Source organism: Oncorhynchus gorbuscha, linkage group LG26 (assembly GCF_021184085.1).
Source record: "Oncorhynchus gorbuscha isolate QuinsamMale2020 ecotype Even-year linkage group LG26, OgorEven_v1.0, whole genome shotgun sequence".
Lineage (NCBI taxonomy): Eukaryota > Metazoa > Chordata > Actinopteri > Salmoniformes > Salmonidae > Oncorhynchus > Oncorhynchus gorbuscha.
The window spans coordinates 15,561,470-15,576,488 of record NC_060198.1 but is presented as its reverse complement, the minus strand read 5'-3'; the positions used below and the strand labels follow the sequence as shown (position 1 = coordinate 15,576,488).

Sequence of the window (15,019 nt, the reverse complement as noted above, 5' to 3'; positions counted from 1 at the left end):
GCTTCAACTGGAAGCCAGTGGAGAGAGCGGAGGAGCGGGGTGACGTGAGAGAACTTGGGAAGGTTGAACACTAGACGGGCTGCGGCGTTCTGGATGAGTTGTAGGGGTTTAATGGCACAGGCAGGGAGCCCAGCCAACAGCGAGTTGCAGTAATCCAGACGGGAGAGGCAGTGTGAGGCAGGGTCGTACTCTGCGGATGTTGTAGAGCATGAACCTATAGGAACGGGCCACCGCCTTGATGTTAGTTGAGAACGACAGGGTGTTGTCCAGGATCACGCCAAGGTTCTTAGCGCTCTGGGAGGAGGACACAATGGAGTTGTCAACCGTGATGGCGAGATCATGGAACGGGCAGTCCTTCCCCGGGAGGAATAGTAGCTCCGTCTTGCCGAAGTTCAGCTTGAGGTGGTGATCCGTCATCCACACTGCATAGCAATGATAGGAGAGACCATGTGAGGTTATGACAGAGCCAAGTGACTTGGTGTATAGCGAGAATAGGAGAGGGCCTAGAACAGAGCCCTGGGGGACACCAGTGGTGAGAGCGCGTGGCATGCTGACTGCAGGAATGTCCCCCAGAGTGGTTTCCAGATAATTTAATGTTTATTTCTCAACCATAAACTGCCTCCTATGTCATTTTAGAGATGACTGCAGACCATGTGTATGGTGTTGTGTGGGCTAGCAGGTTGCTGATGTCAACATTGTGAACAGAGAGCCCCATGGTGGCAGTGGGGTTATGGTATGGGCAGGTATAAGCTACGGGCAAAGAACAGAATTGCATTTTATCGATGGCAATTTGAATGCACAGAAATACCGTGATGAGATCCTGAGGCCCATATATTTTTTTAAGGTATCTGTGGCAAACAGATGCATATCTGTATCCCCAGTCATGTGAAATCCATAGATTAAAGCCTAATTCATTCATTTAAATTCACTGATTTCTTCAAATGAACTGTAACTCAGTAAAAATCTAAAATGTTTGTTCAGTATCCTAATTTAGCTGGCAGGACAGCATCCACGTTAGATAGCTAGCAAATGCAAAATGTCCTCATATGGGAATTTATTAATTCACTCATTACTACGCAGGGCTTTGAGATGCATTATAGCCAGGGCTGGGTTTCCCAAAAGCATAACGTTAATATTTTGTCTATTTAGTTTGAATTGAATTAAGATGATCTTATGTTTTTGAGAAACCTAGACCAGAACGTTAAAACTAAATTTGCTAAAATAGCTAGCCCAACGTTAATTCAGTGCCAAGTGACAGCGTTTACCGTCCGACCCTGGCTGTAGCCAGCTAGCCAACGTTACCCAATGATCAAATATTATTGTAATGTTAGTAGTTAACTTAGCTAACACACCAGCAGTAACAAATGTATGATATCCAGCAGATCTATCGTATAGTTAACTTATACAGCTAAGTCATTAAAATTGTTCATGATGGAGGTGCTCATCTTTGATAATTTCAAGAACATGTCAAAACTGAATTAACTAAAGTTAGCTAGCCTAGCTAGTTAGCTAGCTAACGTTAGCTAGCCATCCAGGCAATAACACAATTATATTACAGAGATAGGTTGTATACCACAACATTACTTTCCAGCAGCTATCGTTAAAAAAAGTTTCGCTAGATGTTTAACTACATTTTAATTTCAATGCACAACTTTGTATTGTACTAACATTAGCTAGCTACAGCACATCATCAGGCAGCTAATCTGCCATCAACGATGGAGATATGTTACGCTAAAATATAATTAACGATATGTCCAGTAGCTGTCATAAAATATATACCCTAAATTGTTTACCACAGAGCTCAAATCAATAAATTTTTTATTTGTCACATACACATGGTTAGCAGATGTTAATGCGAGTGTAGCGAAATGCTTGTGCTTCTAGTTCTGACAATGCAATAATAACCAAGGAGTAATCTAACCTAACAATTCCACAACTACTACGTGTAAAGGGATAAAGAATATGTACATAAAGATATACGAATGAGTGATGGTACAGAAGGCAAGATGCAGTAGATGGCATCGAGTACAGTATATACATATGAGATGAGTAATGTAGGGTATATAAACATAAGTGGCATAGTTTAAAGTGGCTAGTGGTACATGTATTACATAAAGATGGCAAGATGCAGTAGATGATATAGAGTACAGTATATACATATGAGATGAGTAATGTAGGGTATGTAAACATTATATTAAGTGGCATTGTTTAAAGTGGCTAGTGATACATTTTTTACATAAATTTCCATTATTAAAGTGAGCTGGAGTTGAGTCAGTATGTTGGCAGTAGCCACTCAATGTTAGTGGTGGCTGTTTAACAGTCTGAAGGCCTTGGGATAGAAGCTGTTTTCAGTCTCTCGGTCCCTGCTTTGATGCACCTGTACTGACCTCTCCATCTGTATGATAGCGGGGTGAACAGGCAGTGGCTCGGGTGGTTTTGTCCTTGATGGTCTTTATATGGCCTTCCTGTGACATCGGGTGGTGTAGGTGTCCTGGAGGGCAGGTAGTTTGCCACCGGTGATGCGTTGTGCAGACTACCCTCTGGAGAGCCTTACGGTTGTGGGCGGAGCAGTTGCTGTACCAGGCGGTGATACAGCCCGACAGGATGCTGTCGATTGTGCATCTGTAGAAGTTTGTGAGTGCTTTTGATGACAAGCCAATTTTCTTAAGCCTCCTGAGGTGGAAGAGGCGCTACTGCGCCTTCTTCACAACGCTGTCTGTGTGGGTGGACCAATTCTGTTTGTCCGTGATGTGTACGCCGAGGAACTTAAAACTTACTACCCTCTCCACTACTGTCCCGTCAATGTGGTGTTCCCTCTGCTGTTTCCTGAAGTCTACGATGATATGATCCTTTGTTTTGTTGACGTTGAGTGTGAGGTTATTTTCACCACACTCCGAGGGCCCTCACCTCCTGTAGGCCGTCTCGTCGTTATTGGTAATCAAGCCTACCACTGTAGTATCGTCTGCAAATTTGATGATTGAGTTGGAGGCGTGCATGGCCACACAGTTGTGGGTGAACAGGGAGTACAGGAGAGGGCTCAGAACGCACCCTTGTGGGGCCCCAGTGTTGAGGATCAGTGGGGTGGAGAGTTTGTTACCTACCCTCACCACCTGGGGGCGGCCCGTCAGGAAGTCCAGTACCCAGTTGCACAGGGCGGGGTCAAGACCCAAGGTCTCGAGCTTGATGACGAGTTTGGAGGGTACTATGGTGTTAAATGCTGAGCTGTAGTCGATGAACAGCGTTCTCACATAGGTATTCCTCTTGTCCAGATGGGTTAGGGCAGTGTGCAGTGTGGTTGCGATTGTATCGTCTGTGGAGCTATTGGGGCGGTAAGCAAATTTGAGTGGGTCTAGGGTGTCAGGTAGGGTGGAGGTGATATGGTCCTTGACTAGTCTCTCAAAGCACTTCCTGATGACAGAAGTCATACCTTAAGCTTTCTTGGGAACAGGAACAATGGTGGCCCTCTTGAAACATGTGGGAACAGCAGACTGGGATAAGGATTGATTGAATATGTCCTTAAACACACCAGCCAGCTGGTTTGCGCATGCTCTGAGGATGCGGCTGGGGATGCCGTCTGGGCCTGCAGCCTTGCGAGGGTTAACACGTTTAAATGTTTTACTCACATCGCCCGCAGTGAAGGAGAGTCCTCATGTTTTGGTAGTGGGCCGTGTCAGTGGCACTGTATTGTCCTCAAAGCAAGCAAAGAAGTTATTTAGTCTGTCTGGGAGACATCCTGGTCTGCGACGGGGCTGGTTTTCTTTTTGTAATCCGTGATTGACTGTAGACCCTGCCACATACCTCTTGTGTCTGAGCCGTTGAATTGCAACTCTACTTTGTCTCTATACTGACGTTTAGCTTGTTTGATTGCCTTGGGGAGGGAATAGCTACACTGTTTGTATTCGGTCATGTTTCCGGTCACCTTGCCCTGGTTAAAAGCAGTGGTTCGCGCTTTCAGTTTCGCGCGAATGCTGCCATCAATCCACGGTTTCTGGTTTGGGAATGTTTTAATAGACGCTGTGGGTATGACATCGCCGATGCACTTTCTCACCGAATCAGCTTATTCCTCAATGTTGTTGTTGGACGCAATGCGGAACATATCCCAATCCACGTGATCAAAGCAGTCTTGAAGCGTGGAATCAGCAAACCAGCAATGAATGCCAGCAATGAATGCAGCCTCAGGATATGTGGTTTCCAGTTTACATAGAGTCAAATAAAGTTTGTTCAGGGCCATCGATGTGGCTGCTTGGGGGGGAATATATATGGCTGTGATTATAATCTAAGAGAATTCTCTTGGTAGATAATGCGGTCGACATTTGATTGTGAGGAATTCTAAGTCAGGTGAACAGAAGGACTTGAGTTCCTGTATGTTGTTATGATCACACCACGTCTCGTTAATCATAAGGCATACCCCCCCGACCCTCTTCTTACCAGAAAGATGCTTGTTTCTATCGGCGCGATGCGTGAAGAAACCAGCTGGCTGCAGCGACTCCGATAGCGTCTCTCGAGTGATCAATGTTCCCATGAAGCAAAGAACGTTCCAGTCTCTAATGTCTCTCTGGAATGCTACCCTTGCTCGGAATTGATCAACCTTGTTGTCAAGAGACTGGACATTGGCGAGTAGTATGCTAGGGAGTGGTGCGCGATGTGCCCATCTCCGGAGCCTGACCAGAAGACCACTTCGTTTTCCCCTTTTACGGCGACGTTGTTTAGGTTTGCCGGCTGGGATCCGATCCATTGTCCTGGGTGGAAGGCAAAACACAGAATCCGCTTCGGGAAAGTCATATTCCTGGTCGTAATGATGGTGAGTTAACGTTGCTCTTATATTCAGTAGTTCCTCCTGACTGTATGTAATGAAACTTAAGATTACCTGGGGTACCAATGTAAGAAATAACACGTAAAAAAAAAAAAATACTGCATAGTTTCCTAGGAACGCGAAGCGAGGCGGCCATCTCTGTCGGCGCCGGAAGTCATTCCGGAGCTGTTCAATTTTCAAGGCAAAACTTTTCCCGAAAACAAAGGTTGGCACATGGCAGATGTCTCTGTAGTGATGCTGCCTGATACCCAACAGGCAAAACGTGTTTGGTTAAATCCGTAAATGACCTGTAAGCGGTTATACAGAACATTTCTGTTGGGAAAATGCAGAAGATTGTCCATTAAAATGACAGATATTCTTTATAGTGTATGTTTGTGTGTTTCCCCCACAGACCGGACCCACTGGCCTGTTCCAGGCAAAAACTGGTTCACATTGGAGGCCACAGCTTATGCCCTGTTAGCCCTGGTGAAGGCCGGTGCCTATGAGGAGGCTGGTTCCATCGTCAGATGGCTCAACAGGCTGGGGTTTAAAGGTGGAGGGGAATCATACACTCAGGTAACAAGTAACATCAAACATCCAACCAGGGCAAACAAGCTGCCTATCTAACCTTGGCTAAGTAGGGCTACTGTCAATATCATATAATTTGAAACAGGCTGCATCAAGGTCATACAACTTTATAACACAATATTGGTAATATGATGTGTGTTGGAGAAAGCTGCATTTAGGATACAGAAAATACAACACTCAAAATTCAAGAGCCACATATGACACTTTGTACACTTTCTTACCTCCTGCTTCTGTTTCTTCCAAAATAGGCCACTATCATGGTGTTCCAGGCTGTGGCAGAATACAAGATGAAAGCAGGAAAAGTAAAAGACATTGATCTGAATGTGGACATTGATATCGCAGGGAGATCTCAAGTCATCAAGTGGTCATTTAACAAACGTAGCGCCTTACTCACACGCACCGACAAGGTAAGGACGTATGCACACAGAAGCCCCTTTGTAACACGTTAGAAGTGGATGGACCTATTGTCAATGAGCGCAGAACAACACAACCTGAATCACCCCTCTGGGTCAAAATGTTGCAGGTGTGAAAATGGTTCCCAGAGGAAAGGAGCAAGGCAACCTGCATCACAGAGGGGGAAGGAGAAATGTGTGTTAGAGGAAGCAAAATTAGAGAATAGTTGATCACAGCCATATGTAATAAGGACTACAACAGTGGATGTATGCTATGTTGTCTGTTAGGCAGGTCTTAAATTCAAGTTTTCATTCTGTTTAGGTCATGCTGCATGAGAACTTCACAGTAACAGCCACAGGAACTGGTCATGGGGGATTATTGGTAAGAAGCATGCCACTTTTTCTTACAAGGCCTTAATTCCAGGAGAGACAATGGCATTTAGTCTGCCGACAAATGGGTAATGATGCATCATTTTATGGGGGCGGGGGCTATCCCTCTGCCCATCCTTCCTTACCCCAAATCTAGCCTCAGGTACCCAGGCTTTGCTCAAGTCGACAGTTCCCTGTTTTCTTTCCCACACAATAGTCACACACAATGAACTGAATTTAAATGAGTCGAATTAGCGTGAAGACAATATTTGATGACATTCAAATGAAATGAGTACCTAAGGCTAACCACGTAACACCAACCCTCTCCTTGCCTATCCGTGTCAAGGTTACAACCGTATACTATGCCATGCCCAAGGAGAAGAACCAAGACTGCAAAATATTTTCGCTTAATGTGGAACTAATAAAACAGGATACAGGTAGGCTACTTGTCATGGCTATTGTATTTGAACTTGTTTCCACTCCACAGTGATAATTCAGGTTTGTTTTGTCTTGTTTTATTTAATTGAAATGCGTAAGAGCTAATAGTGGCAGATTTACGTTCTGTGGTTGTTGCAAGACTGAAGTTGCCCCACTGTGTATGATGTCATATTGCTAAATCTACCTTCAAAATGACATTTCTTGTTTTTGAAGTTTCACTCAAAGAAGCTACAGAGACATATAAGCTCTACATTGACGTGTTGTAAGTAAAAGAAAAACCTGATTACTCGGGGTATACTGTAATCACCTTCATACCTTGCCATAGGCCAATATTGTTATATCTGATTCTTATCTAGTGAGGAATAGGAAATACTTGCGAAAATGAAATCAATTCAAATCAAGTCTTGCTTATGGACACTCCCATTCTCTCCTAAGGTTTAACTCTGACAGAAATGCCACCATGACAATTTTAGACATCAGCTTGCTGACTGGCTTTGTAGTTGACTTTGAGGATCTGAAACAGGTGAGTGATCAATGTTGATATAGCAGATGGCTTACGGTGCATCGTTACTACCTTTCTGAGACCTAGAAGTACTGTTGCCCTGGCCTGGATCCAGAAAACGCATTGGCATGTACTGGGTCAGTAGTATTGACAAGAGGTCAACCAATTATGATTTTTCAACGCCGATACTGATATCGATTATTGGAGGACCAAAAAAAGCCGATACCGATTAATCGGACTATTTTTATTCATATATTTGTAATAATGATAAATACAACAATACTGAATGAACACTTTTATTTTAATATAATAAATAAGATCAATTTAGTCTCAAATAAATAATGAAACATGTTAAATATGATTTAAATACTGCAAAAACACAGTTGGAGAAGAAATTAAAAGTGCAATATGTGTCATGTAAGAAAGCTAACGTTTAAGTTCCTTGCTCAGAACATGAGAACATGTGAAAGCTGGTGGTTCTTTTTAACATGAGTCTTCAATATTCCCAGTTAAGAGGTTTTAGATTGTAGTTATTATAGGAATTAAAGGACTATTTCTCTCTATACCATTTGTATTTCATATACCTTTGACTGTTGGATGTTCTTATAGGCATTATAGTATCGCCAGCCTAATCTCAGGATTTGATAGGCTTGAAGTCATAAACAGCGCTGTGCTTCAAGCATTGCGAAGAGCTGCTGGCAAACACAGGAAAGTGCTGTTTGAATGAATGCTTACGAGCCTGCTGCTGCCTACCACCGCTCAGTCAGACTGCTCTATCAAATATCAAATCATAGACTTAATTACAATAAACACACAGAAATACGAGCCTTAGGTCATTAATATGGTCAAATCCGGAAACGATCATTTAGAAAACAAAACGTTTATTCTTTCAGTGAAATATGGAACGGTTCGGTATTTTATAGAATGGGTGGCAAACCCTAAGTCTAAATATTGCTGTTACATTGCACAACCTTCAATGTTATGTCATAATTATGTCAAATTCAGGCAAATTAATTACGGTCTTTGTTAGGAAGAAATGGTTGCATATACTGTTGCATATAACCTGACTCTGCTTGCACTGAACGCAAGAGAAGGGACACAATTTCCCTAGTTAATATTGCCTGCTAACATGAATTTATTTGAACTAAATATGCAGGTTTAAAACAATATACTTGTGTATTGATTTTAAGAAAGGCATTGATGTTTATGGTGAGGTACATTGGTGCAACGATTGTGCTTTTTTCACGAATGCACTTTTGTTAAATCATCATCCGTTTGGCGAAGTAGGCTGTGATTCGATGATAAATTAACAGGCACCGCATTGATTATATTCAACACAGGACAAGCTAGTTAAACTAGTAATATCATCAACCATGTGTAGTTAACTGGTGATTATGTTAAAACTGATTGTTTTTTATAAGATAAGTTTAATGCTTGCTAGCAACTTACCTTGGCTCCTTGCTGCACTCACGTAACAGGTTGTCAGCCTGCCACGCAGTCTCCTCATGGATTGCAATGTAATCGGCCATAATCGGCATCCCAAAATGCTGATTACAGATTGTTATGAAAACTTTAAATCGGCCCTAATTAATCGGCCGTGCCGATTTAATCGGTCAACCTCTAGTGTTGACCTCTAGTGTTGACTTCTTGCAGATCTCCTAGAATGCCTGGAGTCAAGGCTGTTTCTCCTGGAATCATTGGATGTCAGAGAGGGATCACAGTGTTCCCTTTGGCTGGGCAATTTCGGTTATACATACCTAGCAAAACAGCTTGCAGATGTGCGGTCTTAATTTGATCCCTGTGCTATCGCAGTGAAATGCAAATTGTGCTGTATTTGAGGTTTAAAAAGGCTTCTAAAGTTTCCACAAATTAGACTTGATTTGCCCTAACGAAAAATGTATCAACCCCTACAAAAATGTTCAGTAGTTATAATCCACATGCTAATACAAATGTCTTGTTGCTACAGGATTATCTTCCTGCTGTGAGAAACATGGTCAAATTAAGATAGCAGATCTGTATGTACTCTTACCCTTAATAGTCTTTCATTAGCCTAATTGTCATATTTCCCTGTAAAATCAATTGGGTCCATACTTGCGAACATAAAAAACAAGTTTTTGTTAATGATTAATCAACAGCCGAATAAAATTGTTGACGTAGTGGCACGTGATCAAAGGCTACACGTTAGCTGTTCGCATTACATAACCTGTCAAATTCCATATTAGCGAATTAAAATCATTGACGTAGTTGGACGCGAGAGAACACTTTTCCTTAACAGCAGTCAAACAGCACCGTTTGCCAATCAGTTACTTTTTAGTGTACCAATTTTTAACTGGACGAGTCGCTAAAATTGTTTGTTGTTTCACGTGATAGAACGCTACATTGTAGTTGGTCCCATCAGATAACTTGGCACATGTTCGCCCTATGCTAACCTCACCAATGTGAGCTCTGGTGTAGTTATGGCAATACTCTTAATCCCTCAACCTGGATGAACACTTCTTAGCACAGCATTGCCAAACACAGTTTTTCTTCATTTCAGATTTTTTTTGTGGATAATACAATAAACATTAATGGTTCAAAGTTCACTCTTGTGTTTTTGCTTGCAGTTGTCAACCGGGAGGGAAAAGTACATTCAGAAGTTTGAAATGGACCAAAAGTTGTCTGAGAGGGGCTCCCTCATCATCTATCTTGACCAGGTATCTGTTTGTGACTGCATGCCACACTGGTATTGAAATGACTTTCTTCTGCTCAGTGACAGTGACATGTTTACAATGACGTAAGTTAATTGTATTATTCAACTTTCACTATATCTCCGGTATCAATTAAGGTATCTTTTAAACTACCAGACAAAGTGGCGTTCAGAATACACAAGGTACAAGATGTAGGTCTGCTTCAACCTGCCGGGGTCACCGTTTATGAATACTATGCTCAAGGTATGCTTTATTTGAGAGGTGAGATGAACCAGACCTGGTTTAAATAGAATGTACCTTTCTATAAAATACTTAACCTGTGCTTGATTCAGCTTGTCTGGTGGAATGGAGCCAATGGAATATTCCCAAAAGTATAAACCCTGCCCATCTGGTATTCCAGGGAGGCTCAATCAAACACTCAAAGTATTTGAAATAAAATGAAAAACTAGTTGAACCCAGGTCTGATATAAGCACAAATACTCACATGTACCTCGTAGACTACAATGCATTCACTAGAAATGCCAATACACAGAAGAAATTGTTTTGAATAGGGACTTTTGTCATTTTAGAGAACCGCTGTGTGAAGTTCTACCACCCATTGAAGAAGGATGGAACCCTGAACCGGCTTTGTCAAGATGATGTGTGCCGTTGTGCTGAAGGTACCGTGCCTCGGTGACCAAATTGCTGCCAAAAAGTAGTTGCAGTTCTAGGATCAGCTTACTCTACTCTGATCCTTTTACCATCATCCATTCAATGTTCAGGAAAAACCTAAATGTTGTGTTCCATTTTCACATCGAATGATCATTTTGCCTGTACAATGATATGTTAATGTTGCCTGGGAACCAGTCTGTTTCTGTCATCTTTCAACTCCTTGCGACTCCTTGTCATGCCAAACAATGACACGGAGTACAATGCCATGTTTGGCAATGACACAGAGTACAAAGAGTGGAATGTACGCACAAAACATGTTCTGAATTTTAGCCTAATGTTAATATTCTGAATGCCAAAGTAATACTGTCCTCACTACATAGATTGTCTGGTTACTTTGAAATGTTCATACACATGACCTTTCTTTCATAGAGAGCTGTAGCTACCAGAAGAAACTTGGAGACGTGAGTGAAATAAAATTGTTGGACAAAGCCTGCGAAGCTCGTATGGATTATGGTAAGTCTGTTGAGGCAGACAATTGCGTTCAGTAGTATGACACAAAGTGCTTTGCAATGGGACCATTTGTGTTTTATCCCTACTGGACACAACACAGGTTTTTATTAAATTGAACAAAATGATATGTTAATTTATTCATATGACTGTCTTTTTTTCACAGTTTTCAAAGCCTCCGTGGTCAATGCAACACTGGAGTCCTACACCGACACATACCTCATGGAAATAAAAATGATTATTAAAGAAGGTAGGATAAGTCCTTAATGTTTAGTCCGGAGTTCCCAAACGAGAATCATTCACTGCTGGATTATAATGGAGTAGGACTATGTGTATAATCAGTGGCAGTTGATTTTTTTTTTTACATTTTCAAATGCTCCTCTCACTTCAACACAAATGTGTCATTCCGCAAATAGAATGCCTATCATTGGGTAGTGTAATTTGTCAAAAATATATATTTTGAATTTTTCACCTAATTTTCACATTCTGATCAAATTCATTAAAAACATGTTTCCCAATCTCAAGAGGTTTATTTAAAAGAAGTTACTATAGTGACAGGGTTGATCATAACAGTGTTGACGATTTCATCTTGAATCAACCATAACTTCCCTTCTGACAGGGGAAATGGAAGCTTGTAGTGTGCAACAGAGAGGGGCAATTGAATGCAAGCTTAATACAAATATTTCACTTGTTAAAATATTTCTAGCCTTCCTATCGATGAGTAACAGGGTTGACTTGTTATGTTTAATGTGCTCAGTTTTCCACAATTAAACACCAGAAAACGGCCAGCTCACCTGCTTGTACATTTTGATTTGACTATTAAATGTTCAATGTTTCTTTAGCAAAAACTGAGGGACAACTGTTAATGAATCACTAATCACATGAAATAAGTAAATATCTTCAGAAATGACTTTACCAAAGTAACAAAGTAAATAGGGCTTCACAATGATGGTGAAAACTTGTGAAAATCTTGGGGTTATGTGGGTTAAAATTTTCCAGAGAAGTTGACATGATGTGGGACATGCCAAAATGGGGATTTTCAGAGAAAAAAATCACTTACTTGAATAAAAACAGACAGCTATTGGAATTTTTTAACATGGTTTAGTTAGAGCATATATGTTTGTGGTCCAACTGGTAAATCAACTGTTTTATCAACATTTACACGCATAATGTCTGAAGTATATAAAAGGCAATCTATTTGTGAAGTTACCCAAATATTCCCTAGAAACACTATGGTTTTGCACACAAATGCAAATGTTTTTTGTTTTGCAAGCCACTCTTTTTTTCCAGAAAGTTTCAAACCAAAGTTCTTTACAAATGAGATCAACGTTAATGTTTCATTTCTCTTTAGGCACTGACCGTGTGTTAGAAGGGGGAAAACGCTTGTTCCTGGCCCACCCCTCCTGTAGAGAGGCACTAGATCTGAAAGAAGGCCAGAGCTACCTGCTCATTGGAGACACTGCAGATCTAATCCAGAGTGGTCACGGGTAAGAAATGTCTCATCATTGCATTACGCTCGTTTCAAAAGGGTTTTGAAGAGAAATCTTGCCCAAGGCTCATATTTTTTCAAAAAGCAACTTTCATGAACATATGTTTTTTAATCGAAAACCAGACATTTTAGGCTCAGTTATAGTGATACGCATCTATTCTGGTCTTCAGTTTGACCGTTCGTTGCAAAAGTGATATGTTTTGGTATTTTAGTAGTAAATCTAGCTATTTTCGCCCCTAGCGGTATCAATGAAATCATAATGTAAAGGCACCTTGAGAAGGTGCCTCTACGTCATTTCAAGGGAGGGGTTCTGTATGAAATACACTCCCTTCTAGATGTGCTGGGTGGTTCCACCTGAAGTCTTACTATAAAAGCAGGTGAAAGCCTGCCTTATTTGGAAATGATCTTGGTAAGTGGAGTGTGCCAATATATTTAGCATGATGCTACGTTGACTAGACTACTGATGTTACACAAAATTCAAAAGTAAGTAAGGTGCATTTCCCCATATGGACATAAATTCTATGTTTTTGCTTACCGTTTCATACACATCTATGCATTTGACAAAAAATATGTAAACTATGAGGATAATACATTCATAGTTGTAGCTACATCCTAAGAAGAAATAGATGACAATGGTGGTTATGTGAACGTGTATTTTTTCCCAACCACTGACTGATTGGTGGTGTGGTCTGCTAAAACATTTGGCTCATACTGTTGTTGAATGGTTGTGAGTTCTAGTCAATATGTATAAACCCTGGATGACCAACAGGGGGCGCTGTAATAATAATAAATAATAATATATGCCATTTAGCGGACGCTTTTATCCAAAGCGACTTACAGTCATGTGTGCATACATTCTACGTATGGGTGGTCCCGGGAATCGAACCCACTACCCTGGCGTTACAAGCACCATGCTCTACCAACTGAGCTACAGAAGGATTCAGATTCCTGATTAACCTTTCAAGTGTAGATCAGATGTAGATCTGTAGATCAGATTACAGTTTTTTTCCAACTGCTTTACACAAGTTTTCAAAACGGTCTCCTTTTTTTCAAAACTCTACACACAATTCCCAAAACTGCACACACAAAATGCAAAATGCCTCACATCTCCTTCAAAATGTAACACTGCATTCAAAATGCCATAAACACATGTCAGAATGAAGCATTTGCATCAAATGGCAAACACTGCTTTCATAATAGTACATTTTTGGATATACCATGTAAACACTGTTGTTTTAAATCTAAAGCTCTCTGGTCTTTCATAGGCTTATTTCAATACAATGTTCTACAGTGAAAGTAATCTGCTGAGAGGGGTAACACGTACACTGTAAACACCAATGCAATGTAGAAACAAAAAATATTAATTAGGCCAAACATTACTGTTGTATACAGTAGCATACAACAAAACCATAAACATATGTGGGGGGGGGGGATCACCAGTGCTAAGCTACGCTTCAGCTCTTCTCTGGCCTGAGTCTGGTCACAATACTTCGTCCACATCACAGGATACGTTTTCTCTTGCCAAACAGCGAGGGAAGTATCTCCTAGCATGGCGTATCCAACCTTGGACAGAGGAAACCTCTATGTCCCCACATAGACCATATTTAGAATTGCAGTCTCTTGTACATCTGTAAACAAGCGTCCTCGTCCTCCATGATGTCTTTGCCTTTCCACTCTGTACAGAATTCAAACACAGTATGTGTTCAGCATAGGAACTGTAAACAATGTACAAAATGTAGTACAGCATGATAACCAACCTTATTCATTCAATGCAGTGCAGTAAATGGATGGCTTAGAGTTACAAATGTTTATGCAATACTATGCAGTCGTACATATTTTACAGTACATTACTGCAATGCTAAAATAGTCATTAGATAGTTGCATACCTGTTCTCATTTCTGAAGGTTCGAATTATGGACGCCACTGTAAATCGACTCAAGTTGGGCTGGACTCCCAGTCCAGCCTCTCTCATGGTCAAACCATGGTTGATCACATGATCAACAAGTTTTGCCTCTCCTTCCTTCCTTCTTCTTTGCCCTCGTCCTCGTCCTCTCCTCTCCTCTCCCTCCTACTCCTCTTGCTCTCTGTCCATTGTTGGCATCCATTGTTCAAAACAGGTAATCTGACCTTTGACCTATTTATAGGCCTATACTACAGTAAAGCAGTGATTGGTTAGTGATCAGTTAAGCTATTAGTGTTTGCACATGTGAGGAGTGTGTGTGTGACCTGGTGAATAAGTGTAGCATTTTGATTGGTTGTGTTTGGAAAAGGAAAGCAAGTCACTTCCTGTTCGATTTTTGTGTTTTAGGTAGATAATTGTGTGTTGTGTTTTGAAAAAAGTGTTTTATGCAATTGACAACTGAGTCAAATGCTGAGAAATAGCTTATGGTTTTGGATATTTGGTGTGAAGTTTTGCACTTTGAGTGAGAGGTTTCAAAAATCGTGTGACATGAAAAGATTTTGTGTGTAAGCAGTTGGAAAAAACTGTAAACAAACAATGGAATGCAGTATCAGCTTTAAAGGAGTAGTTCAGTATTTACAACTTGATGTTAGATGGTTCTTCAACCTTAAAGCAGTCTATGGGCCAGGAAAAACTGTAATAAA

The 15,019-nt window shown here is 41.0% G+C and overlaps 1 protein-coding gene across 2 annotated transcripts in view; it reads left to right on the top strand.

Annotated features, from left to right (window-relative positions):
• The window catches only part of LOC124016498 (complement C3-like), a 46,365-nt gene that overhangs the window by 30,618 nt on the left and 728 nt on the right, over positions 1-15,019 (top strand). The window contains exons 29-40 of one of the 2 annotated variants that reach the window (XM_046332067.1): positions 5,205-5,368; positions 5,629-5,787; positions 6,095-6,154; positions 6,488-6,578; positions 6,793-6,841; positions 7,015-7,102; positions 9,685-9,774; positions 9,906-10,011; positions 10,338-10,427; positions 10,849-10,932; positions 11,093-11,176; positions 12,278-12,413. In XM_046332067.1, coding sequence (XP_046188023.1) covers positions 5,205-5,368; positions 5,629-5,787; positions 6,095-6,154; positions 6,488-6,578; positions 6,793-6,841; positions 7,015-7,102; positions 9,685-9,774; positions 9,906-10,011; positions 10,338-10,427; positions 10,849-10,932; positions 11,093-11,176; positions 12,278-12,413 — 1,201 coding nt within the window. Of the gene's footprint in view, positions 1-5,204; positions 5,369-5,628; positions 5,788-6,094; positions 6,155-6,487; positions 6,579-6,792; positions 6,842-7,014; positions 7,103-9,684; positions 9,775-9,905; positions 10,012-10,337; positions 10,428-10,848; positions 10,933-11,092; positions 11,177-12,277; positions 12,414-15,019 lie in introns of those variants that run through there. The other variant, XR_006835357.1, reaches the window with a different exon arrangement.